The sequence below is a fragment of the Heloderma suspectum genome, chromosome 6 (genome assembly GCF_057233095.1).
Source record: "Heloderma suspectum isolate Gila_16-S chromosome 6, 16-S_ref, whole genome shotgun sequence".
NCBI classification, from domain to species: domain Eukaryota; kingdom Metazoa; phylum Chordata; class Lepidosauria; order Squamata; family Helodermatidae; genus Heloderma; species Heloderma suspectum.
The window spans coordinates 11,349,635-11,366,478 of record NC_139463.1 but is presented as its reverse complement, the minus strand read 5'-3'; the positions used below and the strand labels follow the sequence as shown (position 1 = coordinate 11,366,478).

Sequence of the window (16,844 nt, the reverse complement as noted above, 5' to 3'; positions counted from 1 at the left end):
GTAGTCAGCGACTAAAAGCTACCCTCCAATGGGAGAATTCTATGGGGGTAAAACATAGAGGTGCTCCAAACCAGGGGCAGAGAGAGATACTTCTCTCCCCACCATGCTCAACTCCATTCAAAGAGTTCAGCTGCTTTAGGGAGTTTGATAGCTTGTTCATTGAAATAAGGGGCAACCATTATTGGTGAGTGCCCACTTAGGGAAAAGTGCATATCTTGGGCCATGGGTTCTCCTGGAACCAAGCAAGTGAGGGTGGGGACATTTTTCTTCAGTCTGTCCTGCAAACCACCAGAGAAGATTCTTGCTGACAAGGATATATTTAAGGAAAAAAAAATTCTCAGCAATATTGTGAAGTCTGTTGGTGCTCTGGAAGAGAACCATCTTCTGTCCCCAATTCCTCTTCTTCCAAGACCCTTCATATTCTCGTACCAGAACCTCACAATTTGAGCACTTTGATTGAGGAGCCCTTTTGAGGATGAAAGCTGGGTGTGCACATTAGACTTTCTGGGCCTGCAAGGAGACAGTTATCCCTCTACCCCACCCCAAAAGGCTAATACGCACTTCCGTAAAGCCTATACAAGCAGCAAAAGGGGCATCCTAAAGATTGCCAATGAATCAGCAGCATTATGCAAGAATATACGTGTATACATAAATGCAATAAATTATGCAAGTAACATCCCCAAAGGCCCTCCCATTTGTTGTCAACTGTGTTCCCAGCTCCTGCCTGTGTTTTCTCTCCCCTCGCAAAAAAAGACTACCATCCTCACCCCAAACAATATTAGCTGCTCAGGTGTTCACAGTATGAAAAAGGTGTCAAGAAGCCCTTCCAACCTGATCCAAGATGTGCTGTATCTTGCCAGTTGGCCCATCTATCTAGCAAAACACTAAGATAATTCTTCCCTGCTCTTCCTGCTGAGAGGGTGAAGGTACAGCTTTGCTACTGTGCATGGATAAGTTTACTCATTTCCTACTCTTTAAGCACTTGCTGCCTAGGAGGCTAGAAACAGGACTGCACATGGGCTCCTCAACTCTCTCCTGGCATGAACTTCGACATGGTCCTTGGCCTCCAGAAGGAGGGCCCAGAGGCCCTCCTCTCTCCTGTGCCACACAACTGTCTGTCTATTCTACAACATTGTCCATGGCCCAGCCCAATGTGCATAGTATTGCAGCCTAAACCAGACAAGGAGAAGATGGCATCTCTCAGTCCTTCGGATAAAATATCTTCACCCCCCTTGCCACTCTGAGCAGGTCAATTTGTATGCTGAGAGAGGATGCAAAGCCCCACTTTGAAGACTCCTGATCCAGAAAGATGTTTTGGATCTGCAACTTGGCACTTACCATGTGTTTGACCCTCCGTGCCTAAAAATAAGTGATACGCCAATCGTTGCCCAACATGCTGACGTGAATTAAACACTAAAGAGAGTAGGCACCATCAACAGCAGGCCTGAGAGAGGGCATGTCCACTTTTTTACTCATCTGGAATTCTACATGCCTGCTTCCTTTCTCCTCCAGCTCCCTGTTCCCCCCACCCCTGCCCCGCCCCAGCAGGTAGAGGAAAGCCACGGGCTCACCTGCAACTTTCTTAGATCCCATTGCAGATGAGCACCTTTTGCAGAAAGCAAAGAGGGAAACTGGCTACCCTTTATACAGGATCGTAATCTTGATCAAGTATAGAATCACCACTACAATAATGCAAACAACTTAATAAATATAGCAGAGTCAATTGACATTTGTCAATTCCAGGTCTTTTGAATTGTGTCTTCTTTTTTTTAAGCTCCCAGTATTTTAAAATCATACGTTTTGTACTGTTTTTCACAGCTCGGTGGCCTCCAAATGCCTCTACATGTTTCTCAGAGCTGTCTGACTTTTGCCTCATGTCAGCAGTGCTGGGCTTACGTTACCAACATGTATTAAAGGGTTTTAGTTGGCCACTGATGGTTCAAAATGAGTCCTCATCAAAGAACTGCCCAATATAACGCTTAACACTCCTGCTTTTTCTTTTTCTTTTTCTTTTTTTACTCCTTCTAGCTTTTCAGAGAGCCAGGCATGCATTGTGGAAGGCAGCCGGGTCCTCAAAGCAGATGCAAGTATCTGCTTAGGCAATAGAAAATTCCCCATTTAGTAAGCAACTGCTTTTCTTTATGCATTTCAATTGGGTGTTGGGGTGTAGAAGATGCAGATAAATCCATGCATAAGGATCTTGCGAACTTGGGAAGGGACTTCAATGACAGGAACAGGTGTTCTTAAGCCCCTGGGAAAGTTCTGAGGCTTGTTCCAGGCTACAACGCATCTGTTTTTAGCAGTGGAACCTCAGGAAATGTGTTATAGGTAATAACAGAATGGATTCCCTGTTACTCTGAATCTCTGTTTGGACTCCCCTTCCAACACCAGTAAGGATACATGTGTGTACGTATAGCCCTTTCAGTGAAGCAGCAATTCCCTGCGATACATAGGACATGAAGATGCAAATGCACAATCAGCAGAGAGTACCTGACACCAAAAGGGAACAGCATGGAGCTAAAACAAAGGGGAAAATACATTCGCATAACTCCTCCCACATGAAGAGAGTTAGCACCAAGGACTGAACTGAACATGGAGGTATTCAACAAGCAATCCTTTCCTACCTATCTCATCAATCAAACTCATTCCACGACACAACAATGCCGCCACACTCAGCTGAAGTTGCAGATGGTGGGAGAAGCATGCACCAAACCAGACTGATGAGAAAAGGATAACCCTGTAAAAGGATGCTGTCAAAAAACACTGGTTTACAATTAACTCAGAGCCACCTGTAGAGACTGCTGACAACATTCTTGCAGAGGAAGTGATGTCAATAGTGAGAGATGATCTCATTGTCCTCAGCAACTATCCCAAATGCCAGAGCTGACAGGGTCTCTTTCAAACATTCGTTCAGCTTCAGTTCAACATGGGTGAGAAGGGATTTCACTCCCTCTGATTTTTTTTCCCCCTTTGATTGAAAAACAAAAACAAAAACCCAGACAGAGAGACAAGACAGAGAGACAGACAAACAGACATCCAGGAAAATACCAAGAGAGGTGTGTGGGCCCAGGATGGCACAGGCTGTGCTTTCCCACAATGCCTCAGTGCTAGGAGAGCACAACCCTGCCACATCCTGTGACACTCCATTTCATCCAGTGCTGGAGGTCGGTCGGCACCGCTCTTTCTTCTTAGTACATAGGCTTTTTTTCTCTTTTAAAATCTGTATATAATATATATATATTTATATTCTGTATATATATATATATATATATATTTATATGTTCTATGTACACATATTGCACACAATCCTCTGGCCGCTTGTGTTCCTGCCTGCTAGTAGAACCGTTTTCGTTTCTCATCTGGTTCTGACCGGTATTCACGAGACCCAATACCGTTCTGAAGGTTTACTAGTGAGTCCTTCATCTGAAAGACAAAAAAAAGCACAAAACTCTTGAAAATAACCAGTGACTAACAAGGAGATAGAAGCACTCTTCCCCTTAAATATGTGCACACAACCCCCCCTCCCCTCCCCTGATAGGGGCAACAGGCTGCGCACATTTATTTCAGTATTGGAGCAGCAACTTCATGCTTAAACTACAGCACACAGAAATACATGTGGGTGAGCAGAAAAATGTGTGTGTGGGGGGTGGTTAATCAGAAAAAAGGGTATTCTGAAAAGGACATTATGTCTTGGCTAGAGAAGGGCCATGCAATTTGCAGCCCCCACTGTGAAAGCTAGAAGCCCCATGAAACCAGCTTTCATTTAAAAATGTGTCTAGCCCTCTTGGAGGCTATGTATTTATTTAAAATATTTTAACATGCTGTTCAGGGCACAAGGCCCTCACAAGGCAGCTTCCAGTGTTACAAAAACATGAATATGCAAATTATAATTAAACACACACACATGAAGGAGGAGCAGCAGCAGCTGATGATGATGTTTAAGCACCAAATGGAGACCGGAATAAATGTGGCTTCAGAGTTGTTGTTTTTAAGCCAGCAGTGATGAGGCCATATGTATCTCCCTGGGGAGGGAGTTCCAGAGGTTTGGGCTCACAACTGAGAAAGCTCTGTTTCTAGCACCTGCGAGCCTAATGGGAAAGCTATGCTCCAAAATCAGCGGCGGAGTAAACCAAAGCACAAAAAAATCTGATTTTCCAGCCTCTTGATTCTGAAGCTTGTTTCTGGCAGCCAATTAAAGTTCTCTTTCCTGAACAATTAGCTGTTCCATAGTACTGGAGAGTATGTGAAACCACATCTGCTCCCTGTATCCTGGCAAACAGCTTGCGATTTCAGGCGATTAGATGCAGTGAAGACATCCTCAAAATCAGTCACGTCCCTGCCGTACTGGATGCAGTTCTCACCTGGTCTAGGAGAATCACAGAGGACTTGATGATCTCCCGCCACTTCTGGAGCTCTGTGTCATGATATTTCTGCTGGGACTCTAATAACTGGGCCCATTCTGTCTGAGACTGGGGTAACCTGTCAGGACAGAGAAGGAGAGGTGAACTCTGGAAGCGCAGCAAGCAATTTGGGTTTGAGGTTTTTTTTACGCTATGGAGGGGAAAAGAAACGCAGCAGCACTAAGCGCATCTCTACCCCAGCCTAAAATCCTGCATTTAAAATGGAGCTTTCTGCTTCCATTTTAAATGCAGGATCATGACAACTCCCTTTTTCACATGCTTCCTTTTCCCCCACCCCCTTCCCCCTCCTTCTTCCCATATCTGAGTCTTCCATTATCTTTCATGGATCTCGCTCCTTTTCTTGCCACTTTTCCTCTTTTCATGGAGGGAACTCAAGCGGAACACAATGGGGTAATTTGATAGCTCATTATCTGCAATCTATTTAAAAATGGAACAAATGGCATTTAGTGCAGGAGACGCCTTGGAGGATCACGGTGTCATGAAAAGAGCCCTCAAACTTCATTAAAGGAGCCATCTCAATCGCAGGATAAAAGCTCCATGTGAAAAAAAGGCTAGTTCTATAATAGCAGGGTTGCCTTACACATTACGTTTTAGCTACATGAAGATTGGTGCATTGTAAGACATTTGTGCACCGTAACATACGAAGTGTGGCCTGACTAGACAACGGAGGCCGTGTGCTCAGTCTGCTTCTGTTACATGTTTTACAGCACATGTGGGTCTGTCTATGTAGGTGAATGCGTGAAGAGGTCCCCATGATGGTTGTGGGGTCAAGTCTCCTCACAATGGTTCAAAGCTCAGATTTGCTCATCACAGGGCTGCAAGCAGCAACAATGCTTGGATTTTTACAATACAACCTAAGCTCCTTTTGAATCTCAGCTTGGTTCATAAATGAGCTTGTCCTGGCTCACAGGTGAGTTTTTCAAATTCTGAGCTACCCACTTTCCCCCAAATTACACCTTCCAGTAGCAGCAGTGTGTGTGTGTGTGTGTGTGTGTGTGTATCTGCCTGCACAAAAGGCAGCTGTTGTTTGCATCTTCATGAGACCAAAAGCCTTGTTAACAGGAAGTTTCCATCACAAACATCCTTGGCAGTTATCTTGGGGAGTTGCACCAACAGCCCTTTATTAAAGCTTATGAGCCTGAAGAAGATCCATGGAGCAGCCTTCCCCATTGTACACATGCAAACACACACAGTTTGAGGGGTGCCAGCAAAGCATCTGGAAAGAGCCAGGTCTTTTTGAGATTTCAGAGAACTCTTCAAAGAAGTCTACATTTTCTCCAAAAATTCTCCGGAAAAACAACCACCACCAAAAGCTGGAAAAGAATGAGTCCATTCCGAATTAGAATGGGGGTGGGGGAAGAGTTCATCCATCTCTAGCTGCAAGAGAGCAATTTGTGGTGAAATCTGTGCTGTAAAGGGAGGGGAGGGCTTCCTGTCTTCACTTTGAAGATGCCTCCACATATTGAATTGCCTTTGTCACCACCTTAGGAGTTTGTACGATTCTCTGAATGACTACCAAGTAAGCACTGGGAAAGGCCACTGCCTTCATGAAGAGACATCGGGCTGGCTGCTGTAGGAAAAAGGAATGCTGGACTAGACAGACCTTAGGAGCATAGGAAGCTGCCTTATACAGCGTCAGACCCTTGGTCCATCTAGCCCAGTATTGCTGACACTGACTGGCAGCAGCTCTCCAGTGTTTCAGGCAGGATTCTTTTCCAGCCCTACCTGTAGATGCCGGGGATTGAACTAGGGATCTTCTGCATGCAAAGCAGGGGCTCTACCACTGAGCTACAGCGCCTCCTTGTTCTGACCCAGCAAGACAGTTCTTAGGATTCTTGTCTCCATGGAGAAGCAAAGCAATGTCAGTACAGAGCCCACCTCTGCCACGCCATCCCTCACTTCCATCTTCCCGCATCCGACTTCACTGAACCCATTTACTCCCTTCATGTGCGGCACGTTGCAAAAATGGGTCTCATCATGTTGCCTTCATCAGCTGGGGAAAGGTTTTGTATCCTACCATTCATCTGCACTGCTGCACTGCTGGTTTGCCTGAAGCTGGGAAGATGGTAGTTTGAGAGGCCATCTTTTAAAGGGGAAAGGGCTTCTTGTTTCCAGGCAAAAGGTCCACTAATAAAATCACACCAGTTAAGTCTGATAGTGAAAGGGAAAATGTGGACACCACGGTGGGGCCATTGCAAATAGTTCCTTTAGAAATCAGAAGGATGTGGAAATGGGCAGCACAGACATGGGACATGTTGCCTGACAGACACTGTGGTGTAGTGGTTAGAGTGTCAGACTGAGACTAGGAAAACCCAGGTTCAAAGCTCAGCCATGAAGCTTTGGGCAGCCACCATCGCTCAGCCTAACCTACCTCACAGGGTTGTTGTGAAGATAAAATTGGTGGGGAGAGAACAATGTATCCTTGAGGTATAAATATACTAAACAGTCATTGCTTGCCCCCATATGGAGACCATGCAGATAAAGCAGGCAGGTGGTCCCAAAGGTCTAGCCACTGGCTAAGTGCAAGAGGGATGGAGAGGAATCTCACTTGTACACTGTGTTACCTTTCCTGTAACCGCAGGCCCTGCCATGCTGTGAGGGTTTGAGTGGTGTATTCCAACATCCAGAGCTTGTAGAACAGCATCATATTGAGCATTACCAAAAGCACCAGACTAGGGAGGGAAAAAAAGAAAAGATACTAATTAATTACTGGCAGCCTGGCCTGTGGTCCTTGCTCCCATCCACAAGGAACCCTATCCTGAAACATCTTGGACAGACTTTCACTGCCATTGTTATGTGATGAAATGAACTCAGGTTGATGCTTCCCATGTATTTGCACATGCTGAACCTGGCTTGTGAATGGTTCAACGCGTACATCTAATTCATGGCACGACGTGCCCTAGTTTCAACATTAAGACAAAAGCCTGAGCATCAGCAGAAGAGTGTCAGAGAATTCATTCACTACAGAAACATTTTACTTGGCTTACACAGCTGTATTTATCATAAGATGCTTTGAGTCTGTGCAAGAAAGTGGGAAATAAACACACATTGTAGAAGTCCAGTTGCAGACTTCCTGCTACAGCATGCATGCAGTACTTGAGCTGAACATGACCCCTTGAAGGGATAAGAATTGACTGCCTCTCTTCCTCCATTCTTTTTGAAACTGCTCAGATGGAGGGAAGGACAGAGACCAAAGCATAGAAGTCGGAAAAGGACACACCCTCTTCTTGTTGCCCTCTCCTCTCAACTTCCAGAGCCATCTTTCTTCCCCAGTGAATGGATGAAAAGTGCTGCATGAGCTTTATAAAGCATAACAAGATGCAGGAGAAAAAAATGTGTGTGGGGGTGCTAGATCTGCTCAATGGGAAACAGGGCCACAGAACTTCAGTTCTGAGGAGGAGCAAAAGAATGAGAAGGATGGTGCTTTTAAATTCAGGAAAGAATCAGACAAGGGCACAGCCCAAGAGAATCTTAGCAGAGATCAGACAAACAGCATTAAAGAACAAACCCACCAGCTGGGATGCAGAGAGAGACAAGTGAGAGACAGGTAAGAGAAAAGCAAGGTAAAAAGAAGGAGGAGACAGTACCTGAAACAAATCCTAATGGGAGCAGGGAAGAGAAAAGATGGAGGAGGCGAAGGTTAGAAGCACACCAGAGCTGAGAGAGGAGAAAATTGCAGGGGAAGTTCTTCTAAAGGACACAGAACACACATGTTGGGGAGAGGGGTTGCAGAACGTGTGTGGGGGGGAGAAAGAGACAAACACCCAAGATCTGTGATGCAGCAGTGTGGCTGGAGGGGAGTTGGCAATGTAAATTGCCCTCATCGTGCCAAGTACCACAAAACACAGTAAGCCCAAGTCCCAAGGAAGAGGTCAAAGAAAGTACACATTTCTAGTGTTCATGGCCATGGGGAAACCTTGAAAATGTATGGAGAGCTGCTGTGAAACAGCAAGGAATGAGCCACAAAAAGGGGGGCTTTCTGCCAAAGGGGGCAAGGGGGAGGCATCGTCACTCAGCACAATGGCTAACCATGGGCCATTGGACCCTGCCCCCACAAACTCACTGTTCTACCCTCCAACACTGGTAGATTGTCCTTATTCCCATCCTAATGCCTAACTATCCCCACAAACAAGAAACAACATCCCACACACAGAAATAAAAACCTCAGTATTAGGCAAAAACAACATGGTACACGCATTAGGTCCATAAACCTAATTATTGTGATTTATTCCATTTGCAGCATCTGTTTTTTTCCTGGTTGCTCGATTTGGAAGGCCATACATGTGAACACAGATCCAGGCTGCCGAGGGCCACTCTGTGGATTGTTTGCACCAGGAGGTGGTGCTGTGTGAGCCAGCCGCTTGAACAAAAATCACAACAGAACCAAGCTGAGCACGCTGCCTGTACAGAATGCCAACCAAATCTATCTTCCATCTGGATTCAGAATGCTGCATGGGGTGGTTGGGGGGAAGCTTTCCATACTATGTGATCCACTATCCTGTTAAGCATTTGGGACTTAAATGCAAAGGATGTCCAGCAAACCGTCAAGTCACTCCAAAACTCAGTTAAGCTCAAATTATTTGGAGTTATTAAAAAAAGAAAAATAAGCTCTGCCTAAAAAAGGAACGGAACAGCCCATTTTTCTTTCAGGCCAACTAATAGAACATTTTAATCATTTTAAAATTAAAGGTGAAACAGATGTCTTTAAAGCTCCTATGAGAGATGGGGCTGATTTGGGGGCTGGGGGTCTTGTGTGATGGGACTGCTCTTCTTCTAATTAAGCTGTTAACTACTGCCTCCAAAGCTGGCCCAGATATTCCCAGCCTTAACCAAACTAGAAATGACCGAGACAGAGCAAATCATAAACCATCACAACCCAGAAGCACAACAACTTAAAATGTTTTGCGCCCTGCAGAATGTGCTTTTATGCCTCTGTGAAAGCAGCAACACCTTTTTCTCCTGAGAGGACGAGGGCATGTGCCAGAGCACAACAGCAATAACCCTCTGCAAAAATCTGAAAGCTCTCCACCATTATTCCTGCGTTTCCCAAACTTGCCCGTTCTTTCCCCAACTTACTGTTGGCACGGAGTTCAGTTCATAATCCTCTCCCCCAGCTGCCCTGGTGCTTCATTGCCCTTTCCACTGCCCTGCCTCCATCCACAACATTCAGCTTTTTCCCTGTCTGGGTCAATAACTGTTCCCAGCCAACATCTACTGTGGCCAAATTGCCTCCTAGGATTCCAAGGAATGAGGATTGCTACAACAAAAAGAACGTAGACCAGACTCCAAGTGAGGGGAACAGACATGGATATTACAAAACTGGACATGGATTCCAAATATAACATTTGACAGGACAAAATTATGTCTCTGTGTGTGTGTGTGTGTGTGTGTGCGCGCGCGCATGCACACATAAGAGGGTGTGTGTGTGGGGGGTGTCAACGTACAAAAATGTTCAAAAACAACAAAGCTATTGTAGTCCTTGCAAAACCCTTTCTACTCTGGGGAGAGAAACTATATGGCAGGATAAAGCAGAGAGGGGAAAAGAGGAAGGAGAGCCAACACAGAAGATAAGAGGAGGAAAGAGGCAAGGCAGGCCAAGGAACCACTTACACACAACTGATAATGAGCAGCAATTTGGAGACACTCTGCTGGTGGAAGCCGCTGGGACTTTCCTCAGGGATGTGCCGTGTTTGAGTGGAACCTGGAAGGAAGCATTGGTTGGATACTGAAGGAGCCTCCTCGTGGGAGAGAAAGTCCCTTCCCCCGCATACACTCAAACCTCATTCTGTCTAAAGCCTTGTTCTGGAGAGTAGAACCTCAGGCTGTTCCTTTAGACCTGCAGGAACTCTCAGCATCCTCACAGAAAGATTTTGTGTGAAACTGGCAACTTGGAAACAGACGGTCCCCCCCTCCCCCCGCCACACACACACACACACACAGAGTGAATAGGATTCACCAATAAAATGCCAAGACAACAGATACTAAAACAGGCCTCCAAGGCTGAAAAGGAGTAAGATTAAAAGGCAGTTATCTGGGAGGAGAACTAATTGATCCCCTGGGTCAGCCAGGCTGTGGCTTTATATAAACAACCCTCCATTTTCTCCTGAAATGTAACTGTCTGTGCCGCAAGATGCCTAACAAAACCACGAGAGAGGGACCTGGACTTCTTCCCATCCTATTAGCCCAGCGATGCTCACCGTTTGCGCTCCGCACTCCTCACCTGCCACACGCTTGATTCGACCTACAACTTCCTCATCTGTGGGAGTGGTTACGGGGCTCAGCACTTCCTCCAGGTGGGGCCCCCTCAAGTGAGTGTGAGGTCGTTTCCTCCGGCGCACCGTGGATTGTTTGCCTGCCTTCTCTTTGGGGGACTGTCTGTGAAGCTCAGCCAGATATGCGCTCTCTGTTTTGGTCAGCTCACTCTCTGTAAGGGAAAGATGAGTGGCACGTTAATGGCAGAAGCTACTGATTTCACCTCGGTCAAAAGGCAGTTATTGGAAGAGGTGACGGCATCATCCTAGCAGTGTCTGTTCTCAAGTTCCGCTCTTGAGCCCTGAGCTCTTAGGCCACAAGCTAGTCTCAGTAGCTTCATAGGGCTGAAAGCAATTGACTCACAGTACCCTTGAATAATTCCCTGTTGCACCATGTCTATGTGCATACACAAAAGAGTGCTTTTTGTATTAGTAGACAGAGCTAAAGCACTAAAATGAAGCTCTCCATCAATCCAGACATTCCCAAAAGCTCAGTTTATTTAGTCCAAAGGCTGCATTCATGGAGTTCAGTCATACGCCGTATGCCATCATATGCAAAATAAAAAATAAAAACCAGCTGGATAGCCAGTTCCTTTAGTTAGTTTCTGCAAGTGTGGTCTCACCTAAATGGCGAAAATAATCATCTAGGCCACTCCAGAAGTTCTTCTCAATGAAGGATTTCACCAGCCCCCATGGCTGTTTTCTGTATCGTAGCTCTGTAGAAACCCTGAAAAGAAGAATCGCAGAGTTGGAAGAGGCCTTAGAGGTCATCTAGTCCAAACCCCTGCTCAATGCAAGATCCACAAAACAGGATGCTACTGCAGCATCCCTGACAGATGACTGACCATCCTCTGCTTAAATGCCTTCACAGCAAAGAAGAACCCACAGCCTCCTGAAGCAGGCTATTCCACTGTTGAAAAAGTCATGCTGTCAGGAAGTTTCTCAACATGTTTAGCTGAAATTGCCTTCCTTGCCATTTCGAACCATTGGTTTTAGTCTGGAGCAACAGAGAAAAGTCTGCTCCATCTTCTTCATGACAGCCCTTTAAAGACAGCTGTCACATCTCCCATTGATCTTCTCTTCTCCACACACAGATCATTCAAGCATTCCTCATAGGATGTGATTCCCAGACCCCTCACCATTCCAGTTGCCCTCCTCTGGACATGCTCCTGTTTCTCAACATCCTTCTTAAAATGTGGTGCTCAGAACTGGACACAGTACTCCAGATGTAGCCTGACCAGCGCAAAACAAAATGGAATTACTACTTCTCATGATCTGGGCATAATGCGTCTGTTAATGCAGCCCAAGATTGCATTAGCTTTTTGTTTTTGTTTTTTTAGCACCAACACTCTTATTCTAAGACACTTAAATCCTCTTCACATGTACTGCTGCCTTAACCAAGTCTCTCCTGTCTTACAGTTGTGCTGACATTTTGTACCTAAATGCAGGATTTTTATCACTGTTGAATTTCACCTCTTTGGTTTGGGCCCAATGTTCCAGCTTGTCAAGATCATTTTGAACCTTGATGTTAGCTATCACTCCCAGCTTGGTTCCATCTGCAAACCTGATAAGCATCCCTCTATGGCCTCATCCATAGAGTCATGTATAAAAATGCTGAACGGCACAGGACCAAAGATAGTACTCTCAGGCACACCACTCAAAAGCGTACTCCTGTCACTTCTGGGAGCCATAACATTGGCACCAGAAGTAGTTTTCACAACCAAATATCTGTGCTTGGATTCGCAATCTGTAGCTGCCACGTTTTGAAACTTGGCATTCCTGGGAAACCACAGGTCACATCCAACAATAGCCAAGGTCAGGAAAGAGAAGGAAGGGAAAGTAGGTTCATTCAAAAAGGCTGTTGCCACTTTTTCCACATAAAGAAGAGTTAGCTCTCACCCTGCCCCAAATTCAAGGTATTTTCTTTATTTTTTATTTTTTTTAAGCTGTAGCACAGTTGTAGTAATGGGTGAGTTCCCCCTATTTGCATTGGACTGGCTTAGAATAAGCTGAGCATAACTCGCCTCTGGGGCTTGATTTCCAAGCTTAGAAATACAAACTTTGTCACTGTCTGTACTAATTATTATTAGTAGTAGTAACAGTAGTAGTAGTATTTATTGTTACATTTCTATACCGCCCCATAGCCAAAGCTCTCTGGGCGGTTTACAGAAGTTAAAACATTAAATACAATATAAAAAGTTTAAAAGCCATTTACATGAAAGCACACAGACAATATACACAAGCAACATATAATTAAAAACAACTTTGATCTGTCAGTCATAACTAAAGACACATCCAGGACTGATTAAAACTCATCACGTGCTGCCAAATGCCTGGCAAAAGAGATAGGTCTTACCCTGGCACTGAAAATATAATAATGTTGGTGCCATGCAGACTTTATCAGGGAGCTCATTCCACAGATGGGGGGCCATCACTGAGAAGGCCCAAGCTTCCCTTGGAGGAGGCACTCAGAGGAGGACCTTAGATGCTGAATGTACCATATAGGTAGGTGAATTTCAGGAGAGGCATGCCATCAGGTATTGCGGTCCCAAGCCATGCAGGGCTTTAGAGGTTAAAACCAGCACCTTGAGTTGGGCTCAGAAGGATATAGGCAGCCAGTGCAAATGGGCCAGTTATCACACTCCCTGTTCATATCGCGGAACTACAGCCCAGGCATACCCACCTGAGTCGGCATTTGTTTCTGGCAACACGCGTCAATGTGTAACGATTAATCGTGTAGAAATAATCATGGTAGGGAACATCATGAGTTAGCACCTCTGCGTCTATCACATAGCACTCACTCTCTTGGCTTGCTTTGTACATTGTCTGGAGAGAGCAGAGAGAAGAGGTATAAATGGACAGAGAATGGTCTACTGAAAAGAATGCCATGAGGAGTCTCACATCTAAAGTATCCTTTGTTCAAGATGAATATACACATGCAGACTTCAGAGGTCTAGGAAAGGCTTCTTACCTGAGTTTCAGTGACAGTGGCAGTTTTCGGGGCCAGAGGGTTGGTGAGGGTGATGGTGTAGAGGATAACTCTGCTCTGATTGCCAGTTTCTTCCTTCTTCCATGGATTAAAGACAACATCTGTGGACAGAAAGAAAAAGAAGCCAGTTGGTGAAAATGTTGTACCAATGAGGGAAGCAGACTGCAATCCAGTTCCCAGGGGAAAAAAAAAAATCCCATGACCAAAGGCCAGGGCATGGCCAGTCACTGCCCCCACCCCCACCCTAGCTGGCAGATCCAAAACGACAGACACAGAACGCTTATTGTTTAGTATGTAATCCATGCTGTGTCTTTTAGCCTTCACTTATTTATGCTTCCTTCCATCTTATCAAGTGGACCACTATTATTCCCATGTCAAAAACAAGAAATGGAGGCTGAGGAACAGTAATTTGTCCAACGCCACATAAAGAAAGATGGAATTTGATCTCAGGTCTTTCAGGCCCAGAAATCACACCACAGCATGTCTCTAACAGGACATAAGAGAAAATTCTTCCCAGGCCTAGATGTTGTCTTCAGTCTTCAGCAACCCGAGCAGCATATTGAGGAAAATCTACTACCTACTGTATATTTTATCTTTCTAAGCACTGGGGTCTCTCTCCTGCACCTGCCATTTGCACAATTTTGCTGAAAGCAAAATTCAAGGTGATAACACTTTCCTGGATTCTGCACAATCTCTAGTTTGCCTAAATCAAAGTTCAAGGACAATTTGGGAATTCAGGATGGGGGTGGGGGTCCCTGCTGGGACTCTATAGAAATATTTTAAGGAACTTAGCAAGAATTTTGATAAGACTGCCAAAAATTCTCATAGGCGTTTTGCAGAACCTAAGAGAATTCTAATAAGCTCGATGAAGTTTCTCAGGAGAGCTGGATTCTCTGTAGAGAATCAACAAGTTGTGAGCACCAAGAACAACCTGAAGGTACCTAATGTAGTTCCATCTCTGAAACAAAGTAAGTCTGGAAGATCACCTGGTAACAACCCACTCCACCCCATATACTGATCCAAGCTTCTTGAAGGAAAAGTGTAATACAAATGATACAAAGAAGAAAACAAATTAGATGTTGAGTGGAGTGGGGTGGAAGGATTGTTCATTTGTCCTTTTCCACGAGCAAGATCATTTCCTAGATCTTGGTCTTCTGATGTTGTCAGAAAAACTGCACAATATAGAACAAGCAATGGGACAAAGAGGTGTATTGTTGCTTTCCCTGAGGTTTAAAATTACAAAATGAATTCAGGAGGTCATTTTTTCCCCCTTTCTGACCCAAGCCTTGGGAATGGCAGATGTTGTGAGGGGTGAGAGAATTCTTTGCTGGAGAACCCTGGTCCCTTTCACAGAACTACAAATTCCGAGAGACCCTTGGTAGAATGCCATGCTATTTTGACATTTGAAATTAGATTTGTAGTAGAGGACATGACCATAGATAAACCTCTGTGTGAAATAAAGCCAGCCAGGATATGAGGCTACATGCATGCCAGAGAGTACCAAGCTTACCAGAGAACCGCCGCTGCTCCATGAAATCCCTCAGAAACTGAGAGTCTGTGAAAAGCAGGTCATACAGCTTATCCACGCTAAAGTTGAACACCTCATTCATATACTGCCGTCCATTCAGGTCATCGTAAAAGGACTGGACTTCCCCTGCATAAAGAAGTACATAAGAACATAAGAAGAGCCATGCTGAATCAGACTAAAGACCTATCTAGTCCAGCATTCTGTTCACACAGTGGCCAACCAGCTGCCTATGGGAAGCCCACAAGCACAACATGAGCGCAACAGCACCCTCCCACCCATGTTCCCCCACAACGGGCATACAGAGGCATTCTACTTCCCGATACTATATAGCCATTATGACTAGCAGCCATTGAGTGATAATACTGCAGTCTCTTATCAGATGAGTTTTCACATAATACTTAGGTCTCCGGGAATTGTTTACTACACACAGAAAAAAGGTTACACTGACATAGACCATTCCAGAGATGAATCCATAAGCAAGACCCAACAGGGAATCCTGCTCACAGATTCAACCTAGAACAATTAGTCAATTCTGATATCACTTTTTCAAACATATGTGATTGTGCGATCAATTCAGAAAATGATCAAATGACACATTTGACCTGTTAGGTTTAAAATCACCACCATTTGATGAGCTTCCTGAGTAATCAAAAGTCTCATGTGAATCCCCCTGATAATATCAATCATACTCCACTAGGAATTATCTCTTGCATGAGGCTTATTGAAATCAATGAGGCTTGCTCAGGAGATGTTTCTGGTGGGTGGTGCCCAGAGCCTGCAACCATGAATCTAATGATTCTATAGGTCCTAAAGTAATCAAGCTGGAGACTAGCAATGCATGAGAGTTAATGTGTCTTATATGGAGAAGAACTAAAATTAGAGGAGCACTGAATACTAGACGTCATTGAATATCAAGTGGTAGAGAACCCATGAACTTTGAGCTTGGAATTCCTGACCTTTCTAAATCAACTATCTTGGCATCAGAGATGGGAGGAACACTAAAGGAATAGGCAACCCCACCACGACACCTGTGGATGCCAGCCACGCACCTTCGTCATGAGTTTCCGAGGAGTCACTGAGTTCAGTTGGAATGTCCTCATTGTCATTGAAATCCAGGGAAGGGGAATTCACAGGGGCAATGAGCTCTATCTTGTCTCCAATGAAGTTTGCAATTGTCAGCTCCTTCTCTGTGACAGTGTCTATAACCTCCTCTTCCTCAGGAACAACCCCTTCATACTGCAAGAGTGCAAGAAAAATCATCAGGTTACAGCAGCTACCTTAAGGCCGATGCCACTTCCAGTTAACCATGTTCCTGAGGAGCCTGAGTGAATGGATTTCCCATTTTTGGCCTATGAAATGGGAAAGGTCTGTGCATATTCCATAAAGGATGAGACTAGTCACTTTCTATATGCAACGAAGAGAAATGTACAATCTGTGAGATTGTGGGCTACGGTATGACTTTTAAAAGTCTGGGACCAAATGCAAGTCCTACTGACACCAACTTGCATTCTTAGAGGGCGACTGCATAGCAAACACAATGAAAAACATACAGTTGCTTTAAAAAACACACACAGATAAACATAACAAAAGACGACCATTATAAACCAATTGCAGCCTATCAACAAAGAGAACCAACTATGATTTTAAAAAAGAAA

The 16,844-nt window shown here is 44.8% G+C and overlaps 1 protein-coding gene across 5 annotated transcripts in view; it reads right to left on the bottom strand.

The window, feature by feature from the left end:
* Window positions 1-3,306: 3,306 nt before the first annotated feature.
* The window catches only part of GRAMD1B (GRAM domain containing 1B), a 180,918-nt gene continuing 167,380 nt past the window's right edge, over window positions 3,307-16,844 (bottom strand). For 3 of the 5 annotated variants that reach the window (XM_084803613.1, XM_084803612.1, XM_084803614.1), the window contains 10 exons: window positions 16,239-16,425; window positions 15,172-15,315; window positions 13,644-13,762; window positions 13,356-13,498; window positions 11,296-11,399; window positions 10,642-10,845; window positions 10,032-10,122; window positions 6,986-7,093; window positions 4,362-4,479; window positions 3,307-3,423 (listed from right to left, as the gene is read on the bottom strand). In XM_084803613.1, the coding sequence (XP_084659739.1) occupies window positions 3,334-3,423; window positions 4,362-4,479; window positions 6,986-7,093; window positions 10,032-10,122; window positions 10,642-10,845; window positions 11,296-11,399; window positions 13,356-13,498; window positions 13,644-13,762; window positions 15,172-15,315; window positions 16,239-16,425 (1,308 nt within the window). In that variant the 3' untranslated portion in view covers window positions 3,307-3,333. Of the gene's footprint in view, window positions 3,424-4,361; window positions 4,480-6,985; window positions 7,094-10,031; window positions 10,123-10,641; window positions 10,846-11,295; window positions 11,400-13,355; window positions 13,499-13,643; window positions 13,763-15,171; window positions 15,316-16,217; window positions 16,426-16,844 lie in introns of all 5 variants that reach the window. The other 2 variants (XM_084803611.1, XM_084803615.1) reach the window with 1 other exon arrangement.